The 20,119-nt window shown below is 40.3% G+C and overlaps 1 protein-coding gene across 8 annotated transcripts in view; it reads left to right on the top strand.

Annotated features, from left to right (window-relative positions):
- Positions 1–15,423, top strand: part of VDR (vitamin D receptor) — an 88,874-nt gene extending 73,451 nt beyond the window's left edge. For all 8 annotated transcript variants that reach the window (XM_088138050.1, XM_088138046.1, XM_088138051.1 and 5 more), the window contains 6 exons: positions 2,136–2,320; positions 3,668–3,779; positions 5,895–6,048; positions 7,185–7,336; positions 9,260–9,376; positions 13,974–15,423. In XM_088138050.1, the coding sequence (XP_087994176.1) occupies positions 2,136–2,320; positions 3,668–3,779; positions 5,895–6,048; positions 7,185–7,336; positions 9,260–9,376; positions 13,974–14,233 (980 nt within the window). In that variant the 3' untranslated portion in view covers positions 14,234–15,423. The remainder of the gene's footprint in view (positions 1–2,135; positions 2,321–3,667; positions 3,780–5,894; positions 6,049–7,184; positions 7,337–9,259; positions 9,377–13,973) is intronic.
- The last annotated feature ends 4,696 nt before the right edge of the window (positions 15,424–20,119 follow it).

Here is a 20,119-nt window from a genome sequence, read left to right as displayed (position 1 = left end):
GCATTGCAGCCCGGTAGTTGCTCTGCTTTGCCTATACATCCTATATTGCAGGGGGCTGGGTGGCTTTGTACCGCCTTTAGCATTCAGGATGCTTTATAATCTTTCTCATTATTCCTTATGTGTCATGGGTCTTTTAAAAAAAAAAAAAATCCAGGCAGTGAAACTGCTCAAAGCTACCAATAGCTCAGTTGAGATGGGACCCCCATTTCTCAGCTTCCAAATCTAATATTTTCCATATGGGGTTGACATGCTGCATTTTGCCCCCAACCATCTTTGGAATGTAACTCATCTCCATCATTCAGTATATACAAGATATTTTTTGAAGTAATGCCCATGTGCTATTCTGACCACAGAGGATTTCCATTACTGTGCATCTGAAGTTAATTAAAATACCCCAAAGCCTGATGGATTAAAATCCAGATGATTTTCCAGAAGTCATATAGAATTTGTATTTTGAACGATTTGTGTTGGTTCACTCTAGAAATACATGCGGGGGGGAGCAAACGGGGCCCTGCTCATTGCTATGTACAAGCCAGTATTCATATAGAGGCTGATTTCTACAGTCCATGAAATTATATTCCAAGGAGTGAGCAATTTCTCTTCTACCATATATTTACTGAAGCCTTACTTTGTTGGACTTCTGTAAAAGCTATTTTATTTCAATGGGCTTTTAATCCCAGCTGACTGATTGTGGGTGACTATCTTGGGTTTATTTTGGATTTTATCCTTGCTTTTTTCCCCTTCTTTTTCTGTTATCTTTCATTTTGGATACACGTTTAGATGATAATGTTGATGATTTTGCTTTGTTTGACTATGCTGCCCAGAGTCTTTGGGATTGGGATCGGTTATAAGTACTGATAAATGAATAAATCAGTGTTGGGGATTTAATTGTGAAATTTTGTAGAAAAGGAATGTGAATACTTTGGACACTATGGGAATACATGTTTCTCTATGTTAATCATGTTTAGAGGAACTTGGTTTCTGTCTTTCATTTCCTGAAGTCAGCTTTTGTCTGTATTTGCCAAACATATACGTTTGGTAGCTTGTCAGTGCAATACATCTGTGACTTCATACAAAAGCGATAACAGTTCTGCCAGCAGTGTGTCTACAGCACTGCCACATTTTGAGAATGGTAGTGAATTTTGAATACTTGTCAAAATATTCAGTTGCTTGCAGACTGTAATTTCTGAATGTTCAGTAAGATATTTGGGCAGTAAAAGCATTTTCCCACTGCTGAGTTGATCTGCTCTCCACAATTCTTTGAGTTGACAGATAACTGTACACCAGGATGAAATCTGTTACCCTCATTGTCAGCCTCTATTGCCTTTGTTCCCAGTCACGGCTACTCACCTGAGTTCCCTCCAAGGTCATGGGTGACAAGGTCTAAGAGATTTTACATACCTTGAGGCTGCCCTTGGATGGACTCAAAGTAAGAAAGAAAATACAATTTTAACATTGGGCAATTTAAGCTTGTCTCTGGGGACAAGATGTAGGGAATGTCGTGGGAGCATGTTGCCAGAGGCTATTTGTGCCATGGTTAATTGTGAATAGGGGAAGGGCCATAGTCTACAAAAGCAGCCTTTTCCTTTGTTGAGATGTTGCACAGGTAGCTTGTGGAGGATTGATGTCGCAGAATGCATGCAGGCAGCATTCCCAGTGCCATGCAAGTTGCTGTTGAGGAGGATGGAGTTGTACTAATCCTCCAGTTCCAAAAATGACTGTAGTGCACAGTCATAAAAAGAAAAACTATTGGCTGTGTGGTTTCTTAATAGCAATAAGATTTATTCATGTATATGAGGTCTGCTTGTAAAAAGTACATCAGGCTTCACGTCCTCAAAAAGTATGCAGACGTCTTGTTTGAAGAAAGTCACTGTGAGCCAGGCAGAGTTTTTTAAAGACAGCTTTAAAACTAGTTTTTGAAGTTCACCAGCTGGACTGTAATCCAGCTGGGATGTCCTCTCCATGTTGAGTGTTGCTCTGTCTTCAGACATTTGTTAGCTATTGAATCAATCTTGTCCGAATAAACAAGAACCCTTAGGGAACATGCGTTGTCATCTTCTTTCATTCTTCAGCTAAATCCATTAACTGTTTAATCTTATTTATACTGTAATGTGCTTACTACCCTGCCTCTACAGTTATTCTGACCGATGAAGAGGTTCAGAGGAAAAGAGAGATGATAATGAAAAGGAAGGAGGAGGAAGCTCTTAAGGAAAGCCTAAAGCCCAAATTGCTGGAAGAACAACAAAAAGTCATTGAAATGCTTCTTGAAGCCCACCGCAAAACTTACGATCCCACTTATTCAGATTTCACTCAATTCCGGGTAAGCTATAGGGGTTGCTTGTTTTTTCACTTTACTATAGTTGTGAATAGTAGGACCTCTGCTGGTGAACAAGTGAATATTTTTCAACCTTATAACTTTTCTGAATCAGTGATTCAAACTCTTGCCCACTTCACACTTAACCAACGTAACGTTGCTTCCAGATTCAAGTTATTAAACAAATCTGCAATTCATTATGAAAGAACCATTCAGTGTATTTTTTAAACTGGATCTGTGTCCCAGATTGAAATTCTTTAGCCAAGTCACTGGTTTTAGGATTATTCCAACTGGAAATTATTTTCATGCTGGGTTAGCATGAAATACATCTCGGTCGGATTTGCAGCTGTACTGCTTAGAGAAATTACCAGCTGTATTTGTGACTAGACTTTAGTTGGTGATAGCTGTATTATGTGGGCTGCCCAAATGGCTTCATCACGAGCTGTCCTTAGGAATGTACTTGGTGGAACAAAATAGGGGAACGTTCCCTTAAGCAGAATGAAGAACCGAATGCCAGGCCTCTTGGTGGGCCCCATTATTCTACCTGCTGAACCTGCCTTTCTTAGCCACACACAATCTTTGAACAATGATGTTTATCAGTTCTGGGGGGAAAAAAGAGGAAGGAGAAGGTACTTGTGGCTGAAGCAACCACAAGTGTTTCCTGCCTCATCACAAGAGCAAAACAGCTTTGGGGTTGAGTGATGCACATGAGGCGTCAGGACAACGGCTGAGGCAGATAGCAGAAGTAGAAGAAAGAGAACTAACTCTGGCTGACTCATGGTTTTGAAAACCTGGGGTTAGTTACTCTTGTTTTTGTGGTACTTCTCGACAGACTCTAACTCCCCCTTGCTTCTCTCTGCTAGTTTTTATTTTCTGAGCCAAACCAGTATGTCCAATATAGGGTGATGTAGCCTCCAACACCTTCTGTTTCTCCTTTCTCAGCCTGAAAATTGAACAGATACAAGCAAATACATCTTACCTGCTACCAAGAGGCAGTAACATACATTTTTTTCAAGGTTAATATGCAAATGCATAGCAGTTGCAGTGGTTATTTGGTTCAGAATATGCTGCCTTGTTAAAATATTAAGTAATCAATACGGTTAAGGCAAAAGCATGGGATATCAGAGCAGAAGTGTCTTCTGTTGGGAGTTTGTTCTAAGAAATGGGTCCATGAAGTTGGACAGTATTCAGTAGACTGGAAAAACAGAGGTAGAGAGAGTAAAAGCTGCAGACCACTCTTGTCCTTACAGCAAACTATCTCCATTGATGAACTAACTTTCTAGTAAGTAGAATCAGGATGAAGGTATAAAGAAGGTAGTGAGCTACTACCAAACGGTACCCTTTCCATTTCAGCCTCCCGTAAGACAAGAGTCAGACAAAGGACGTACAAGTAGATCTTCTTCTATCATGACACCAGGTTTTTCCTTCTCAGATGACTCTTCAGATGCTTCCAGCTTCTCTTCAGGTAACATCCAGGGTGCTAGTCATATTTATATTCATAGTAAACTGCAAGAATTGTAACAGCCACTATGTTTCTTCTAACTTGGCAAATCCCACAATTGCCTTTTTGTAGTGATGTGGTCTTTGTAGAACTTTTTCAACCACTCTTAACTTACAGCTAAGCAGCCCGTATCCTGTCTGGCATTTGCTTAAGTGCAATGGTTCATGGTTGGTTTTGGCTTTCTTAATCTGTTTTATACCCACTGTTCTGAAGAAAGACAGGACTGTTTTCTGAGAGATGCAAAATTGCCACTGAAAATATGGTCCCCATAAGTGGGGACTGCATCCTGCTATAATATCACTTTTCCAGGGTTGTGATGTTACAATATTATCAGTTCCACACAACAGTCCTTTATACAGAATTAATCTGATGTTAATGTACAGTATGGCAGCATGTCACAGGGTAGGTTGAACTGCATCGTATGGGGAGAAGGGGCCAGTCTGTTTAGTACTTTGGGGTCACCACTAATCACCAAATTAAACACATCTTTTTTCTTACTTCATGGTTACTCCACATTCACAGTAGCCCCGTTATATCTGTTTAGAATATTTCTATGTAATTCATTCCTGGAAGATGGAATGCAAATAAATACCTATTTGATTAGCATTCTCCACAGATTCCCTCACAAAGGCCTCCCTCTCTCCCTCTCAGAAGTCCTGACACAGTCCTATGAATTTTAGAGAGCACTTCCATTCAGAGTTCTTAATGCCAAAACGCTTTGTGTAACTCCTCTGATTTTTCTCCTTTACTGGTCTTGTGAAAAAACAAAAGAAACTGTAGAGAAACTTAGAAGTTGTTCTGTGACTAGGGGGGCCATGATAAATGCTGCCTCTGGTATCATATTAAGATGCATTGTGAGGATACTTCCACATGGCCAGCATCCCATCTCCATAATCTTCAAAGCTGTTCCTGCAAAGCCTGTGATTGGTCCAGTCACAGTTTTTGTGTGAACGAAGAGCTGGCTTGCCCTTCAACTACCTGAACAATAGATGAGAGTAGAAACTGAGTATCAGCAAAGAGACTTTTCCTTGTTTGTTGTGTTTGCTTGCAATGGAGGAGAAAAAACAGCTAGTTGGGTTGGAAGAGCACCACAGTCTTATGTGAAGGCTTTGATGTACTACAATGCCTGAGTGAGAGAGAGAGGCACATGGAGCTGGGAAGTGGAGATTGATGGGAATTTCTGCCAGTGGAAGAACGACACTCATCTATCACAACCCTATGAAGTTGAAATAGCTAAAATCTCAGAGTAAACATTTTCTTTTGCTTTTGGCCCTTCCTAGGCACTTTGTGTGTCTTTATTTTATTTACCTGGAGTTTGGTACAGAATGCTTTATCTTAATGTTACCCAGCCGGAGTCCATCAGGATTGGAGTGGGATGTAAATACTGGAGATAAATAGATAAATTTGAATATTTAGGAAACTGAGCCAGAAAAAAGTCAGCTTGGCTGAACATTGGGAAAAATAGCATGGGGCATCATTGCAGGAGCAGCACCAGAGCTCAATGTGGACGTGCCTTGATTCTGTGTTTGGGATTTGAGCTTGTTTTTGCACCAAGAATTGTACTTTTAGTAATGCAGTTGTGTAACTTTTTATGCTATGCTGCAATGACCATTGTCTAAAAGAACCATTCTAAGTGGGGCTAGGAAAGAACAGAGCGGTGGGTTAAAGTGGAAAACTGGAGCATGTTTTTGATCATGTGGATAGAATCCAAGAATTGGACCCCTCGGGAAATTCAGTCTTAAAATGTAGGTCTCCCTCATGAAATCACCCAGTTTGGATTCTTTTGGTTTGTTCATGCAAGTTGGAGTAGTACCAGCAGTGGCTTTCAGCCTGTCTAGGGACAGCAAGGGCCTGGCCATTGAAATGGCTCCTCAACATCATCCTCACATCATGACTTTCTCAACGCAAATCAATACCCAGTAGAAAGTAAAATAATAATTAGTAATCGTAAATAGGCCGACTAACGCTATGTAAATTCTAGAACATTTAACCTGTCATGCTGCAATGAGTGCTAAAATCACCTTGCCTGCTGGTCTGACATAAGGGTCTAAGCTGTGTCTTCCTCTCCCTGTCCACCAGAGCCAACGATGCTTTCCAGTCTGGAGTTGAGCGATGACAGCGCATCCATGTCCATTGACTTCTCCCACCTCTCCATGTTGCCTCACCTTGCTGATCTTGTTAGCTACAGCATCCAGAAAGTCATTGGATTTGCTAAAATGATTCCAGGGTTCAGGTAGGGAGATTTAGATTTAGCTCCAGAACACTTGCCTGCCTTTTCCTTATAGATGTGTATCTGTGTCTGATTTGTCATGCTTAAATAAACAGATGAATGCACAACACCACAGATCTCTCACGGAGACTTCAGAATCTGCTAGCACAGCAAAGGCTCAGTAAGATAAAAATGGGTCGCTTTAAAAGCCAAATAAAATCTTGACACAACAAGCAGTATAAATAAATACAATCATTCCTCAGTCACGCAATGTTTCTCAGGTTTATCGAACTGAAGTCCTACCTTCAGAACATATTCTACCTTTTTTAAGCCCTGCAATCCATTAACAGCTGTTTCCTTGGCAGGCGACTGCAGTTTTCTCAACTCATTGCTGTAGGCAAGGGCACGCATGCCACCTTGGCACTGGTAGAGAACTTGAAGAAGGCATCTCAGATTCCCTCTTAAATAAGAGCGGGAAGACTGGGAAGCGTGTGTGTGTGTGTGTGCATGCACATACGTGCCTGCACAGAACCACTGTGGCCAGAAGTTTCCCAAAAGTTTGCTGCTTTTGTGAACTGAGTAATGTTGTTGGCTGGAAAGCTGAATCTCTACTTTGTGGAGCTCTACCTGCTGTAAAATCTTCTCTCTGCCTGAAACCTTGTGTCCTTTTCCAGAGGTTTTTGTGATTCATGTTGTTATGTGAGGTTTGTATCACGTGATTCCAGGAAAACACTCAGTGCTCTTGCCTGCTCCAAAGAAACTTTCTTTAATCAAATCCACAGCATTGCAGAGCCCGGTTGTAACTGGCTTTTAATTCAGTGTGTGGACTGTGTTGCTAAAATATTGATATTAAGTGACGTTCAAGTTCTGTCAGTAATATCTGATCTGTGGTCCCTCATTCACACAGATAAGCTACCATTTGAGGCTACAGTGAGCTGTAAGCACAAATACCTGCAATCAACTTAACTCAGTTAACTAGTTAACTGAACTTATGCTTGGGGACTGTCATCCTGGCAGTTGTATAAGATCAGTTTATACTAAGAGAAATAGTAGCACGGTGGGGTATAAATGATAATCATTTCTAATCCTGACCTTAGAGAATGTGATGATGATGGATTGTTTGAAGTCTGAGTTTCATATTCTCTCTTCTTCCAATACAGAAATCTAACGGCGGAGGACCAGATTGCTCTCCTGAAATCCAGTGCCATTGAAGTAATAATGCTCCGTTCCAATCAGTCATTTTCATTGGAGGATATGTCCTGGACTTGTGGCAGTAATGACTTCAAATACAAAATCAGTGATGTCACTCAAGGTATGGTGAAGCAGAAGATAGCCTTGGAGCAGCCACCTCATGGAGCTCCATTTTCCTTCAATACTTTTAGAGATCGCTTAAGATGTATAGAAGATGTGTCTCAAACCTGCATAAGGTTGAAGCAAACCAAAGTGGCACGCAATACTTTATGAATTGGTTTACAGCTGGTAATATTAAAAAGAATTAATGACAGTGGTACATCTGAGAACAAGAGTTGCGTTTATTATTTGTTTAAAAATTCAGAGCTTGTTTACAGCCTAGTGAAAAATGGGAAATGGTTATTGTCCCTAGATTTCATGCAACCATTATGAAATGAATGCCTTTCTTCTTGGCAAGAGAGGATAGGCAAAAGGTTCCAAGTGTGATTTTGGAGGTGGGGGTGGGATTGAAGGGATTTTGGAATTGAAGAAAAAACAAAGCAAGCAGGGACCTGTCTCCTAATTTTTTTATTGTTTCCTGACTGAGGGAAATGCATATGAATATTTTAAAAAAGAGACTTTAAAAGAGACTGGTGTTAATTTATATTTCTAATATGATTATAGTGTTGGGTGTCTTATTGACTTATCATTATTTCTCCTATTAGAGTTACTGTTCAAGAAACAATATAGAATAAGCCTTAAATGTTTTGTTAATTAAAGCTTATGTTTCAGTTCTGACTTATTCCTTGGCAACTAATCCTGATTTGCCATCTCCCTTGTGTGGCTTAGGGTTTTGTGCAGAACCTCATGATTGTAGCAGTTATGACTGAAGAGCCCTTCCGCACCATCCCCATTCTCATATTGCAGGCCCTTAGAAACACTCCCAAATCTCCTTGGCAGTGTTGTACGAGGCCCCAAAACATGGAGCACAAGAGATGAGCCCACAAGCGCTCCCTCTAGCTTTCCAACGCGGGAGTGCAAAATGCAGCATTCCCTAGGTAACCTGTCTGTCTCCACCCAGTTCCATGTACTAAAACACCACTATGCTGCTGCAAAGAAAGCTTGCGGCGATGTTTTCCTCAAGAAAGAATGGGGAGGGGGAGGTTGAGGAGCCAGGGCGAGGCAGGAGTTCCTGTGCAAGGTGACTCTCCTTGGCTGCAGCCAAGCTAGAAGTTACTTGTCTGGACTACCTAAAAAGGAGGCCAACATGGGGTCGCCGAAACCTCGTGCAGTAGGTCTTGAGGCTCAGGGAGGAAAAGGGATTTCTTATTTGCTCAAACCAAAAAATTGGGAAGAAAGACATTTGTTGGCGTGAGCTGCAGTTCACGGAAGTTGATGCCTTTTAATAAAATATGTTAGTTGGAAAAGATGCTCCCAGACTCCTCCTCTTTTTTTGCTGCACCACAGAGACTCTTATTGGAGCTTCTGGGTGGTACCTAGCTAGAAAAGAGGAAGGCTAGAGGAAGGGTGGCCATGAGCCAGATAAAATAAGGTTCACTCTGCTACATATGCAAACATTTCTCCAAGTTCTTCCAGGGGAAATGTTGTTTTATCCCTATGAATAATAAATCGGGATGAGGAGGTGGACTGTCTCATGGGCCAGTTTGCTGAGCTGGCTGGTGTTTCATGAGGTGTGCAAACTTAAGAATTGAGTTTCTGTTGCAGCCATCTGACCAAGATGGGGAAGAACAGGAAGCTGAAAAAGTAATCACATAAACTGCATAATTGCACCGCCTCAAGGACTAATCCAGTATAAGTTAGGTTTGCCAAAGGCCCAGTTTTAATGAAACAGGGATGTTGTTATTCTGGCTGCTTGGTTCTTTTGGGAATTCCTCTCACCTTAGGGATGATGACTCAACGGATGACACACTTAGAAATAGGTGGATTGGAAGGAAAATCCATGGCCAGGATTTATGCTTACATTTGCTTCTTCCCCTGTTTTAGGCTAGCTGGTAATTAGTAATCTAGTGCCTGCCTCTCAAAAGTTGCTTTGTTTCTGTTTCAGCTGGCCACAACCTAGACTTACTGGAGCCCCTCGTTAAATTTCAAATTAGTCTGAAGAAACTGAACCTGCATGAAGAAGAACATGTGCTCCTTATGGCCATCTGCATCCTTTCTCCTGGTGAGAAAAACTTTAGCATCTCAAGCTGCATTTCAGCTGTCTTAAAAACATGTGCCATCAGTGAACTATATTATACTTTACAATTTTCCTATATGAAAGTCTTGGTAGGAAATAACACACATAGCTGTGTACACCATCATATGTAAAAACTGCAAGCATCTTTTTGACCAAATGTATGTATTGGATATCCCTCCGTGTAAGAAGCAAGCTACTCAACAAATGACTGTCTGTAGAAAATGAATTTTTGCAATCCCTTCCATAATGTAAGATGAAGGGATTGTTTTTAAGGAATTTGATCTTCTATCCTGGAGTAGTTCTAGACAACCAGTCCTTCCCAGTCCTTTTCAGATCAAGATGCTCTGAGCACATAATGATATCAGTACTTGTCGTTTCTGGACAGTAGCTGAAGACAGACAAGTGTCAGCCAATCCGTGCTTGCTCGTTGACCATTTACTGCACTATCTTCAAATCTCCCTAACCATTGCATGAACTTGTCCCAGTACCATTTTTATATGCCATGTCTTCATGACATTTCCTTTGTCTCATCCCCAGCCCCTAGTTGAGACTACAAGTTACATTTAGCTATTCCAGTCTTAAAGTAGTGTTTTCTCTCTTCTCCCCACACGTTTTGCTGTGGACACTATCTAGCACACTTCATTGATGATGGTTGGGGTGGGATTTGCCCAGCTCCTATTGGCCAGGCTGTTCCAGGTGTGCCCCCTCCATTCTGGTCACCAAGCATTGCCCTCTGTGGCCACTTGACTTGCAGGAAAGACTAGAAATCTGGCTTTCACTGAGACATCTGCCTAGGTAATTCCTGATGAACACTTTCCAATGTGCTTCTTAGATCTAATGCAGCCTCCTTATATTCTCAGGTTTAGAGTTCTTCTGAAAGAGTGCTAGGCTTGTTTTTAAACACAAGTTTACCACGCTTTTGGAAGAGTGCTAGACCTGTGTTTAAAAACAGGACCACCTTCTCTCCAGAGAGCACTAGTTTTGTGTGGAACAGAAAGTCAATTTTAATGAAGAAAGAGAGCGGGTTCTACAATCTGCCTGTTGCTAGTTCTGTCACCACTGAGTGCAGTACAGGTTTCTGCTGCTTCTGCTGGCATGGGATTTTAAGTGACTATACTTTTTATTGTTTGTATTATTTTGCAGGGTGTGGTTTTGCCTACACCATTTTGCCTACTCCATAGCCTACTTTGGAGTGTGGCTGGCCACGGCCATTCACCCCCATTCCCTTGTGGCTCTAGTCAAGGATGGAATTAATGGTTATTGATTGCTGCTTCCCACCTCAACCTGTGCCCCTCTTCTACATCAGTGTCCTGTCAGGCAGGTTATGTTTGGAGGGAGCCACCTTTAGCCTATTTCCTATCAATGAAAAGCACCATCTCTTCACTGGTTCACAGGAAGTGGTTCTAAATTGGAAATAGTTTAGTTGCTGAAATTATTATATCTCTATCCCATTCTTGTCAATACATCTTGTTTTAAATGACTGAGCAAACCTTGCTTGGAAGACTTACTTTTGGTTGAGGCAGATACCAAATAGCCTGACATATAAGTTGATGGGTGAAGAAAAAGAGGTCCAGGATAAATGTAGCTCTTTTGCATGGTATTAAAGCAGCCATGGAATGAAAAACGTATGACCTCCTGGCATCACGTCAATGGGAGACTTTTCCCAGATTAAATAGGCATAAAGCTCTGACATCAGAATACTCTCTAAATACCAGCCAAGCAGGGAATTCTCTCCCTCTTCCTCCCCAAGGCTGAGAGATTAGAAGATGACTAAACAGAGTGAGTTGACACATACTGTGAGCATCAGGAGATCTCTTGGGTGATCAGGTGGTGACTTCTGACAGCATACACTATGGTAGACATATTTGAGCAGTTGCTTGTAATTAAGTCTGCATGAAGTAAAGGCACTGAAAAGTGTGCCTAATGCTTCTCTGAAGTGAGGCAGTAATATATTTAGCCTTCAAGTGCCCAACCATGCAAAAAGTACCAGATCATTTTTTATGACAACAATTGGGTGATTTCAGAGATCAAATGAAAAGGGCCTAGGTAACCCAAAGGTTCCAAATAACTTGAATCTGCGTGTTTATCCAAGTAATCACATTATGTTGAACATTGTTTTTCATAGTGTGAATAGATGGAGATCTTATATATGGGGTGTATATATGGAATTTATTGAATCTAAATAGAATAATGTGGCTGCCAAGTAAGAAAGGGAAGAGTAGAATAACAGCCTGCACTCCCCCCTGACAGATTACATCCTTGCCAAGATAGACTTCAAATAAACTGAATATACAGTCTGGGGATTCAGCTGATGTTTCTCAACAAAATCTAATTAACTGTTCTAGCAACCTGCCACAGGATGAATAGAAGGATATTAAATTGGAGTGACTTAAGAAAAGACTGCTGTGACCTCCTTGTGATAAGCAGGGTGAAATAAGAGTGCAATAATGAAATAGGCTTAAAGATGACAAATGATGAAGTTAATAGGAAATCTTCCTATATTAACAAAGACACTTGAAGACCTGTTAAAATATCACTCCCCAAGCATCATATAAAAGGAAGTTTGATGCACAGCCTGGGTCGGAGACCAAGCCTGGAAGTCTGTGATATTGTTAGTACATTGAGCAGGAGCTCATTCACAAAGATCCAACACCTCCCTCTCATCAACAGCAGTGTGATTCAATCCCTATGCAACTTGGATTGTTAGAAATGTTTGGCATTCAGTTTAGGTCAAGCAGCTTTCCAGCCAAAGAAATCTAGTGTGAGGAGACCCAAGTTGGGCCTTTCAAGAAGTGTGTTGGTTAACAATTTAATAGCCAGATGGTTCTGAAATTACTAGTGAGGGATACAGACTGTTGGTTGTCAAAAAGAAAGGACAAAATGCTTGCTGAATACTTATTTGAGAGTTTATTTGTTACAAAACACACTACTAGTGGAAAATGTTGAGTAGAGGAGATTAATTTGCTTGCTGAATAGAGAAAGGTTCAGAGGTAGCTTGAGAATTTTTGTTATGTGTAAGGTATTTGCTACGTGCCAGTGTGGGAATTAAACATTATAGTCATGACTATAATGCTGAAGGAACCTACTTATTGATTGTCAATCTGAAACTATATCTGTTGGATGACTTTAGAAGATGCTATAGTTTACCTGTGGGGAAGTGACTTTTGTCAACATATGCTCTTTAAGAAAGTTTTGTCCTATTAGTTGTGCTGTGGTCCCTCTTGCATCTGTTTGCATTTGCTGGTACCACAATTACAAATGAAGAGATGGGAAAACATGGGGGAAAAACTGGGCTGGAGGATTTATTATGTGTTGGGAATATAGCATGGTTCAGTACCAGTGGCGCAGACCTGTTTCAAAATTGCAAGTAACCAACACAGAGACAATTCCCTTTGTATGAATGCCAGGGCTGTGCTGCCATCCGGAACACCCTTAGCAATGCTTTTAGAATGACAGCATCTACCACTGTCCCCTATAAGGCGTATGGTGTAGCTATCCTCTCTTTAATGGATTCTAGTGGTAAGAAAAAAGGATCAAAATAATGGGGGAAAGTTACAAATTAACCCCACATATAATTCCATGAACAAGGTAGAGCAATTGCATAAGAAATCCTTTGTTTGAAAACATCCTTACCTCTGCTGCAATCTGGGTTTGCCTGTTTTTCATGATTAACACCTGATCAGCCTGCATAGCTGTTACAAGAGTTAACTATTTCTGACCCAGGCCTATTCTCTCTGCTTGACCCAAAATGCTGAGGAAATTAAATGTGCTGAAGCAGTGCCTTAATCATTAAGTGGATGGTTTCTTTCAAGCAGACACAAGAAAGCAGCCATTAACTGCAGGTAGTGAAAGGTATCTCAACAGCATACCCTTCAAGATCTTTTGGTAGAAAGTTCCAGTGGTTGAGCAAAATCACAGCAGTGGTACACTCTTCTATCCAGAAGAGGTTTTGTCTGTCTTTCTGAGCCTAAGAGCAAGTGGCAGAGGGTTGGTGATAATAAGTTGACAAGGGTTTGTGATCACATGAGCCAGGGTTGAGCTGTATAGATCTGGTCTGTGGCTCATGGAAACTTCAATTTTATTTTTAATGCTAAAACATAGTCTTAAAAAGGTCCAGGCTATCTCAGAATTGAACATGATCTGTAAAAGGTCCAAGCTGTCGCATAATTAAAATATTGAAAGAAGAATTCTGCCTTTCTTCCAAAGAATTGCTTTCTTCATTGCCACATCATTTTCTTTTTTAAATCATGTGTTCAACCTATGCCACTGCGCCTGATGCATTTCACTGTCTTAGGGTTTTCCAGTATCTCTGAATCTTGTTTTGGTCCTCCCTTTTCTGTTTCTGGCACATGATGTGGACTGGATATGTGGATGCAATGGCAAATTTAGAATTATTTTTAAGTGATTTTGAAAGAGTTCAGCTTGTGACGGGGGGGGGGGAGGAATTAAGGGAATGCATAGAAACCAGTATCAGGAGAGGAAAAGAAATGGAATTAAGTATAAGTGGAGCACACAGACTCTGTCATTGGTGCTACTGCCTACCTCCATCATGTAAGAGTGTGTGATGTGTTTTGTTCCCTAGACCGCCCTGGCGTTCAGGACACAGCTCTGGTGGAGTCCATCCAGGACCATCTTTCGCAAATCCTGCAGACCTATATTCTTTGCCGACACCCCCCTCCGGGTAACCGCTTGCTCTATCCCAAGATGATCCAGAAACTTGCAGACTTGAGAAGCCTGAATGAGGAGCATTCCAAGCAATATCGCTGCCTCTCCTTCCTGCCTGAACATAGCATGCAACTCACTCCACTGGTTCTTGAAGTCTTCGGCAATGAAATCTCCTGAGTTGCCATTGAGGGAAAAACATATGGAAGTCAAGAGTGGGAGTCAGCCCAGCTTTCCACTGGCAACGGACTGAAAGTTTTCCCCCATCTGAAGTTGTGTATATTCTGTCAGTGAGAATTTGATTTCTTCTTTTTGCCCCCTATGCTACCTGAAGAGCCACACTCTTGATACATCTCTATCTCTTATTTGGCCTTGCTGCTGAGCAGCAACCTAATTCCCCCCACCCCACCCCACCCCAACTGCCCTTCAAAACTGAACGGCTTTCTCTTGCTGCTTTGCAGTGATGAAACGGTATTGCTTTTCCAGCCAGCAATTGAAACCTCTGTAGTGTGGGCTTAGAAGGATGCTGATTGTGCAAGAGCACCCAGAAAGAATGGGTGGAATTTAGGGTTTCAGAGGAAATGGAACCTTGGTACCCTCATTACTATACTGTATTAAAAGCTTTCAGTCCTGTGTAATTGTAATACACAGAGATAACAAAGTGCTCATTTTATTTAATATGTGCACTTCTTCCTATAATTTCCTGCCAAATATCAAGATGCTTCAGCAGCAGCAACGACAAAATGTATTTATTAGCCAAATGAGGAATAGAGAGATTTACTGGTATAAATAACCATCTTCTTGGGTTTATTTTCTAATGTGATTTGTCAAGTACGTAGAAATGTGCCAGCACATTTTTAGCCCTAAATAATCTATAATAGGAAATGGAACATTTTGGAACTAATCATACACTCCTCAGGGGGGAATATGGGAGTGTTCTTAATAGCCAAGTTCCTGCCAGGATCTCTGTACTATTAAAATGATGGCCATGTTTGCCGCTTCCAGCCTTATACAGTGTCTGACACTACTAATTACCAAGAGTTGATGAGAAATAATTTAGTAGTATAGTACTGGCTTTTAATCTATCCAAAAATGTTTAGTTTGTTCAGGAAAATGGTTTAGCATCACTTTTTAGCAGGTTGTGGAAAGGATCCCTATGATCAGATTAAATCATGTACAAAGCACCTTAATTATCAGATAGAGAATAAGCAATTTTCAGTTGTTTCCATGTTGGGGCTATAATGTTTGAGTCAGTTTAGTCATCCTCAGGAGACTGAAACTAATTTATTTTTGATACTGGTAAAATGTTTACTCTAAGTTTGACAACCTCTGGGCTATATGATCTCTAGAAAAATTAAGCACATATGAGCCATTTGTTGACAAGGAAAGGAATTTGTCTTCAATAATGTCTTCACCAAGAATCTGTGTGGTTTAAGTAGTTTTTTGCTGCATTGGTCCCAGATAATATGAAATAAAACTTGGACCAATTTCTCTTTGATGAAGGAGTCTACAAGCATTGGATGAGAGATTTATTAAGACTGCACAATTAAAAGATAAGTTAATTGTCAGTTTGAAAGAGCAAACGCGATTATAGATGAATGTTCTCCTGCTGTCACTTAAATAGTGGCCTGTTCATAAAGTATATATTGCTTACTTCAAAGACATGTTGAACATTCACCATTGTGTGGTTCTGTTCGATTGTAAATCTTGATGATAACAGGAGTTTGCACACCATACATCACTACATATTTTAATGTATGAGGTAAAATAAAGTAATTATATTCCATGGATATGAACAGATTAGATAAGCATATTTTTTTAGATTGCTCTGGTTAGATTTTACAGATGATGATAAAAGAAAGTTGGAGATGGACATTTCCCATTTGGATTGAAATCTCCACTTTGCTCACTAGGTGTCAGTAGGGTAATAGACTAGACAGTAATTCTTGTGAAAGTGCCTTGAGTTTGCTGCAAAGCAATTTATCTTTTTCCAGAATGATTAGATTGTTTTACTCTGAAATTAGCCTAAATTACTGGGATTGGAAGGCTTCATCAAAGCCTTAGCTTCCTTCTGTACTTCTCTGAGAGTTGGCACAAAGGCAGCCCACCCACATGGAGCAAGTCCCTGTGGTTGGATGTGTGTGCACACATGTGCGTAGGTGCCCCTCCTCTATCAGTAGGATGGCTAGCTCCCTTTCCATCGATGCATTATTCAAGTTCAAACCTTTGCAACCCAGAAAGGAAAAATACATCGGATTTTTCAATATATAAACGAACAACTTGAGATGTTGTATCTCCTTTTCAAAAATTTGCCATTCAATTGCAGAAGCGCATCATCACTTCAGTGAACCCTTTTTTAGGACACACTATCAACCTTTGTAGTACATTTCAGCATGTAAGCTGATAAATAATTGTAAAGGTAGGATGGGTTCATGTGTCCACCATATGCTTGAGTCAAGAATACTTGACCTTTAAAAGTGAATGTATTGTCGAAGGCTTTCATGGCCGGCATATGATGGCTGGTGTGGGTCTTCCGGGCTGTGTGGCCGTGGTCTTGAAGTTTTGTTTCCTAACGTTTCGCCAGCACCTGTGACCGGCATCTTCAGAGTGCAGGAGCACAGACAGGAGCAGTTCTCTCTGTGCCCTGTGCTTAAAAGCTCTGTGCTTAAAAGTGAAGTTCACATCTGCAAATACATGGTAGAGACACAGAAGGGAGTTATGGCAAATTTGAGTTCCTTGGTGGTATCAAGTGTTGAAAGAGACCCAACCACTTAGAATAAAAACATTCAGATACTCAACACAGAATGCACAATATACACATTGCTAACTTGTCTGCTATTTAAAATGCTGCTAGAGCATAAGCATGCTAATTTGCAATAGGAGGTGTGTGTTTATGTATCTTTACCATTAGATGTTTTTGGCATTTTTTCATGGTTAGAACAATAACAAGGTCTTACAGGAGTTGCGGTCATAGATATAAGATTTGGAATCCATATATCCCATATCAAGAAATAATCTCCAAGCCTGAAAGGATAAGTGGTGGTGGTGGTGGTGATCTAGTAGTTAAAGCTTTTCTGCCTAGGAGAGGAGTGGAACTAATCAGCCTCCCAAATCCTGTCCGCTCAACTGAATACAGCAATGTTTTAACATCACGCCCGTTATAAGCCAGTCAAGTTACTAAGATGAACCAGGCCTAGGCTATTGAAATGTTTTCAGTGTAAAAATGATCCTTAATTCTATTGTAAATCTTTTTCGAAGATCTCAGGTGTATTTTTACCCCCATTTGCTTTATTTGTGAGAATGGAGAGTGGAGGGAGAAGAAAAATAGTTTTGTTTGGTTATCTGTTCAAAGCTGTGAGGATAGAGCTGATTCTAAACCTTAAATAAATGGATTTACTAAGAAAATAAACTTTGCCACTGTATTTTCTAAATACTTGGGGAAGTATCTTGCCTGCCTCGCCCTTTACATTAAATTCATTAATAAGGCTTATACTAAACAATTTGCACCAATTTGTGGTGTAATTGTATAAATAGCTATTTAATATAGGCTGAAAATATTTCATGTTGAATTGGTTTTAGAGGCTTTAAGAACAATGACATTTGAATCAAAGCTGCTCTTTCTGAAAGATGCTAGGGTTCTTTTTCCACCTTTGCATGTAAAAGCCAAACCTGTACAGTTAGAGAGGGGTAGCTACCAAATGTGAAACACAAATCATCTCCTTTTTGTTGCCTTGTATAATAAATCGTCATGCACTTTATTAAAATCAATACAATGATTTAAAGAGACAAATCTATATTTTAATTATAGTGGTGGTGGTGGTGGTGATGATGATGGAAACTTAGAGAAGAATGCTATCTTTTTATTCCTCTGTACATCTTTTGGCTTTTTTTCTAACATAAAGATCTAATATTTAAATATAATATTCCAGAGCTTTAATAATAAAGAATGATTGAATACTGTTTTTGTAGTTTTAATGCAATGCTTGGTTATCTTATTAATAAAAAAAATGGGAAGCCTTTTGAGTGATTGATTTATGTGCTTGCTCAGAAATAAATCATTTAAGTGCCCTGGGATTTATTTCCACTTAGCATTGGCAAATCAGCCTGTCTCTCAAGGAGGAAAATTATTTATTTAAAAATATGTGAACCACAGTTTGATCCAAAAAAGAGATTACAGGTAGTCCTCATTTAGCAACTACAATTGGGACCAGCAACTCAGTTGTTAAGCAAAGCAGTTGCTAAGTGAAACTGTGACTCTGCTTATGATTTTACTTCAGCTTTCCTTTGCTTTACAGATCTGCAAAGGTCATAAATGGAAGGATTGGTTGTGAAGTTACTTTTTCATCACTGTTGTAACTGCAAACGGTTGCTAAATGAGGCAGTCACTAAGCAAAGACTCCCTGTATACAACTATTAAACCAGCTAATCATAGTAAACATTAATGACTGGGGCTAACCTTTCTTCTCTTATGATACAATGAACAGTAAATTGCCCAAAGATCAGCCATGATGGCCCAGCCCATGTGCCCACCATTAAAATCAATTACTGTAGATTGGTGGGCAGAAAGAGCAGGAGCCCCGTCAAACAGCAAGTAACAGGATTGCGCCATGGGTTCCCTTTATCATTTTGGCAGCCACGGGGGTTTCTCTAAAGCACCAAGTGAGCAGATTCTAGCATTTGTTACATCCCAAAGCTGGAAAAACAAAGCACCAGGTGAACAACTGTGGTACAGGCGTGCATGGGCTTGAGTGCTTTTCCCAGTAATCAGATAGAGTGACCACTGGCTGACTTGGGTAAGGCTCTCAGCATTTTGAGGTTGGGCCTAATCTGAAAAGCTTTCTAAGGATTGGAGGAGTGGAAATTATATCAATTGGAAGGAACCATAAAAACTTCCTAAACATACATATGTGCATATACGGTTTTAGGTTCAGTCTCCTGATACAGTTGCTTTAAAGGTTTAATGCTGCTTGTATAAACTGTTTCTAAATACTGAATAGCATGAGGAATAAGATGGCACCTTGAAGTTAATGGGCAAAGCTCTCCAGAATTACATGCTGAGACTGCATGCCTATATGTGCCCCTTCACCCCCTTCGTGAAACCACTGGGGGAAGTACTGATAGAAGAGAATATATGTTTTTTACTGGAGGAAGTAATTTGGAGATCTGGTCTGAAGCATCAGTGGGCTCATCCTCACATCCTGCTACCCATAGCGTGAAGATGCTCCACTAACCATTTCTAAAGGATATTTCCACAGGATACTGCCAACCACAGAGACAGTTTAAATTCATCTTCAGCTGTCCCAGTTTTACAGTGCTGCTTTTCTCCTTGTAGTCTCGCCATCTACACAATCTACAATGCCTCACTGGTAGGTGGGTTGACGCAGCCAAAGGCCTGAATATGTCTAGCTCCTTCAGGCACATCTCTCCTTAAATGCTGGTCACTGCCCTCCGTGGCCATTTAGCTTGGAATAGGCTAAACTTGGACAAGTTAACTATGAACCTCAATTTGCATGCATTTTCCAATAAGCAATTTTAGAAATTCCGCCCAAAGCAATCCAGCACCTGGAATTCACCACCTTAGCTAAAAGTGGTAACAAGTGAAAGCATTAACCACAGGAATGCCAGCTAGCCACGCCAGTTCACAATAAGCGCTTGAGAACCACTAGCATTAAGCACTGGGAACCAAGGTTCTTTGGATAATGGTTTTGTGAAAATAATAATTTGGTTATAATTCTAAGCCCCCCTTTTTTTAAATTGGACTTGTATTGCATTGGGGAATATCACGTATAGGGAAGGTATGTTGGGGAAGTATGATCTAATTTATACACCACCCTCAATATATTATTGAATATAATATTCAATATATTAATATGCATGAGGATTAACCCAATCAATAAGATTAACCTTATGAATCACATTGACTGTAATGGCAAATTGCATTGTTAATTAACTGTAAATGTGATATAACCAATCAAATGGACATGATACTTTGCAAAATATCATGCAAAATAAAAATTGCTTGTGATCCCACTCCTCTTCCAGGTCTTTGCTTCCTAACCTCCAGTA

The sequence above is a fragment of the Python bivittatus genome, unplaced genomic scaffold (assembly GCF_059951505.1).
Source record: "Python bivittatus isolate LINGU-HERP-01145 unplaced genomic scaffold, Pbiv_v1 ctg000220_np1212, whole genome shotgun sequence".
NCBI classification, from domain to species: domain Eukaryota; kingdom Metazoa; phylum Chordata; class Lepidosauria; order Squamata; family Pythonidae; genus Python; species Python bivittatus.
Note: the sequence above shows the minus strand (reverse complement) of the source record. Positions and strands in the feature narration are given on the sequence as shown.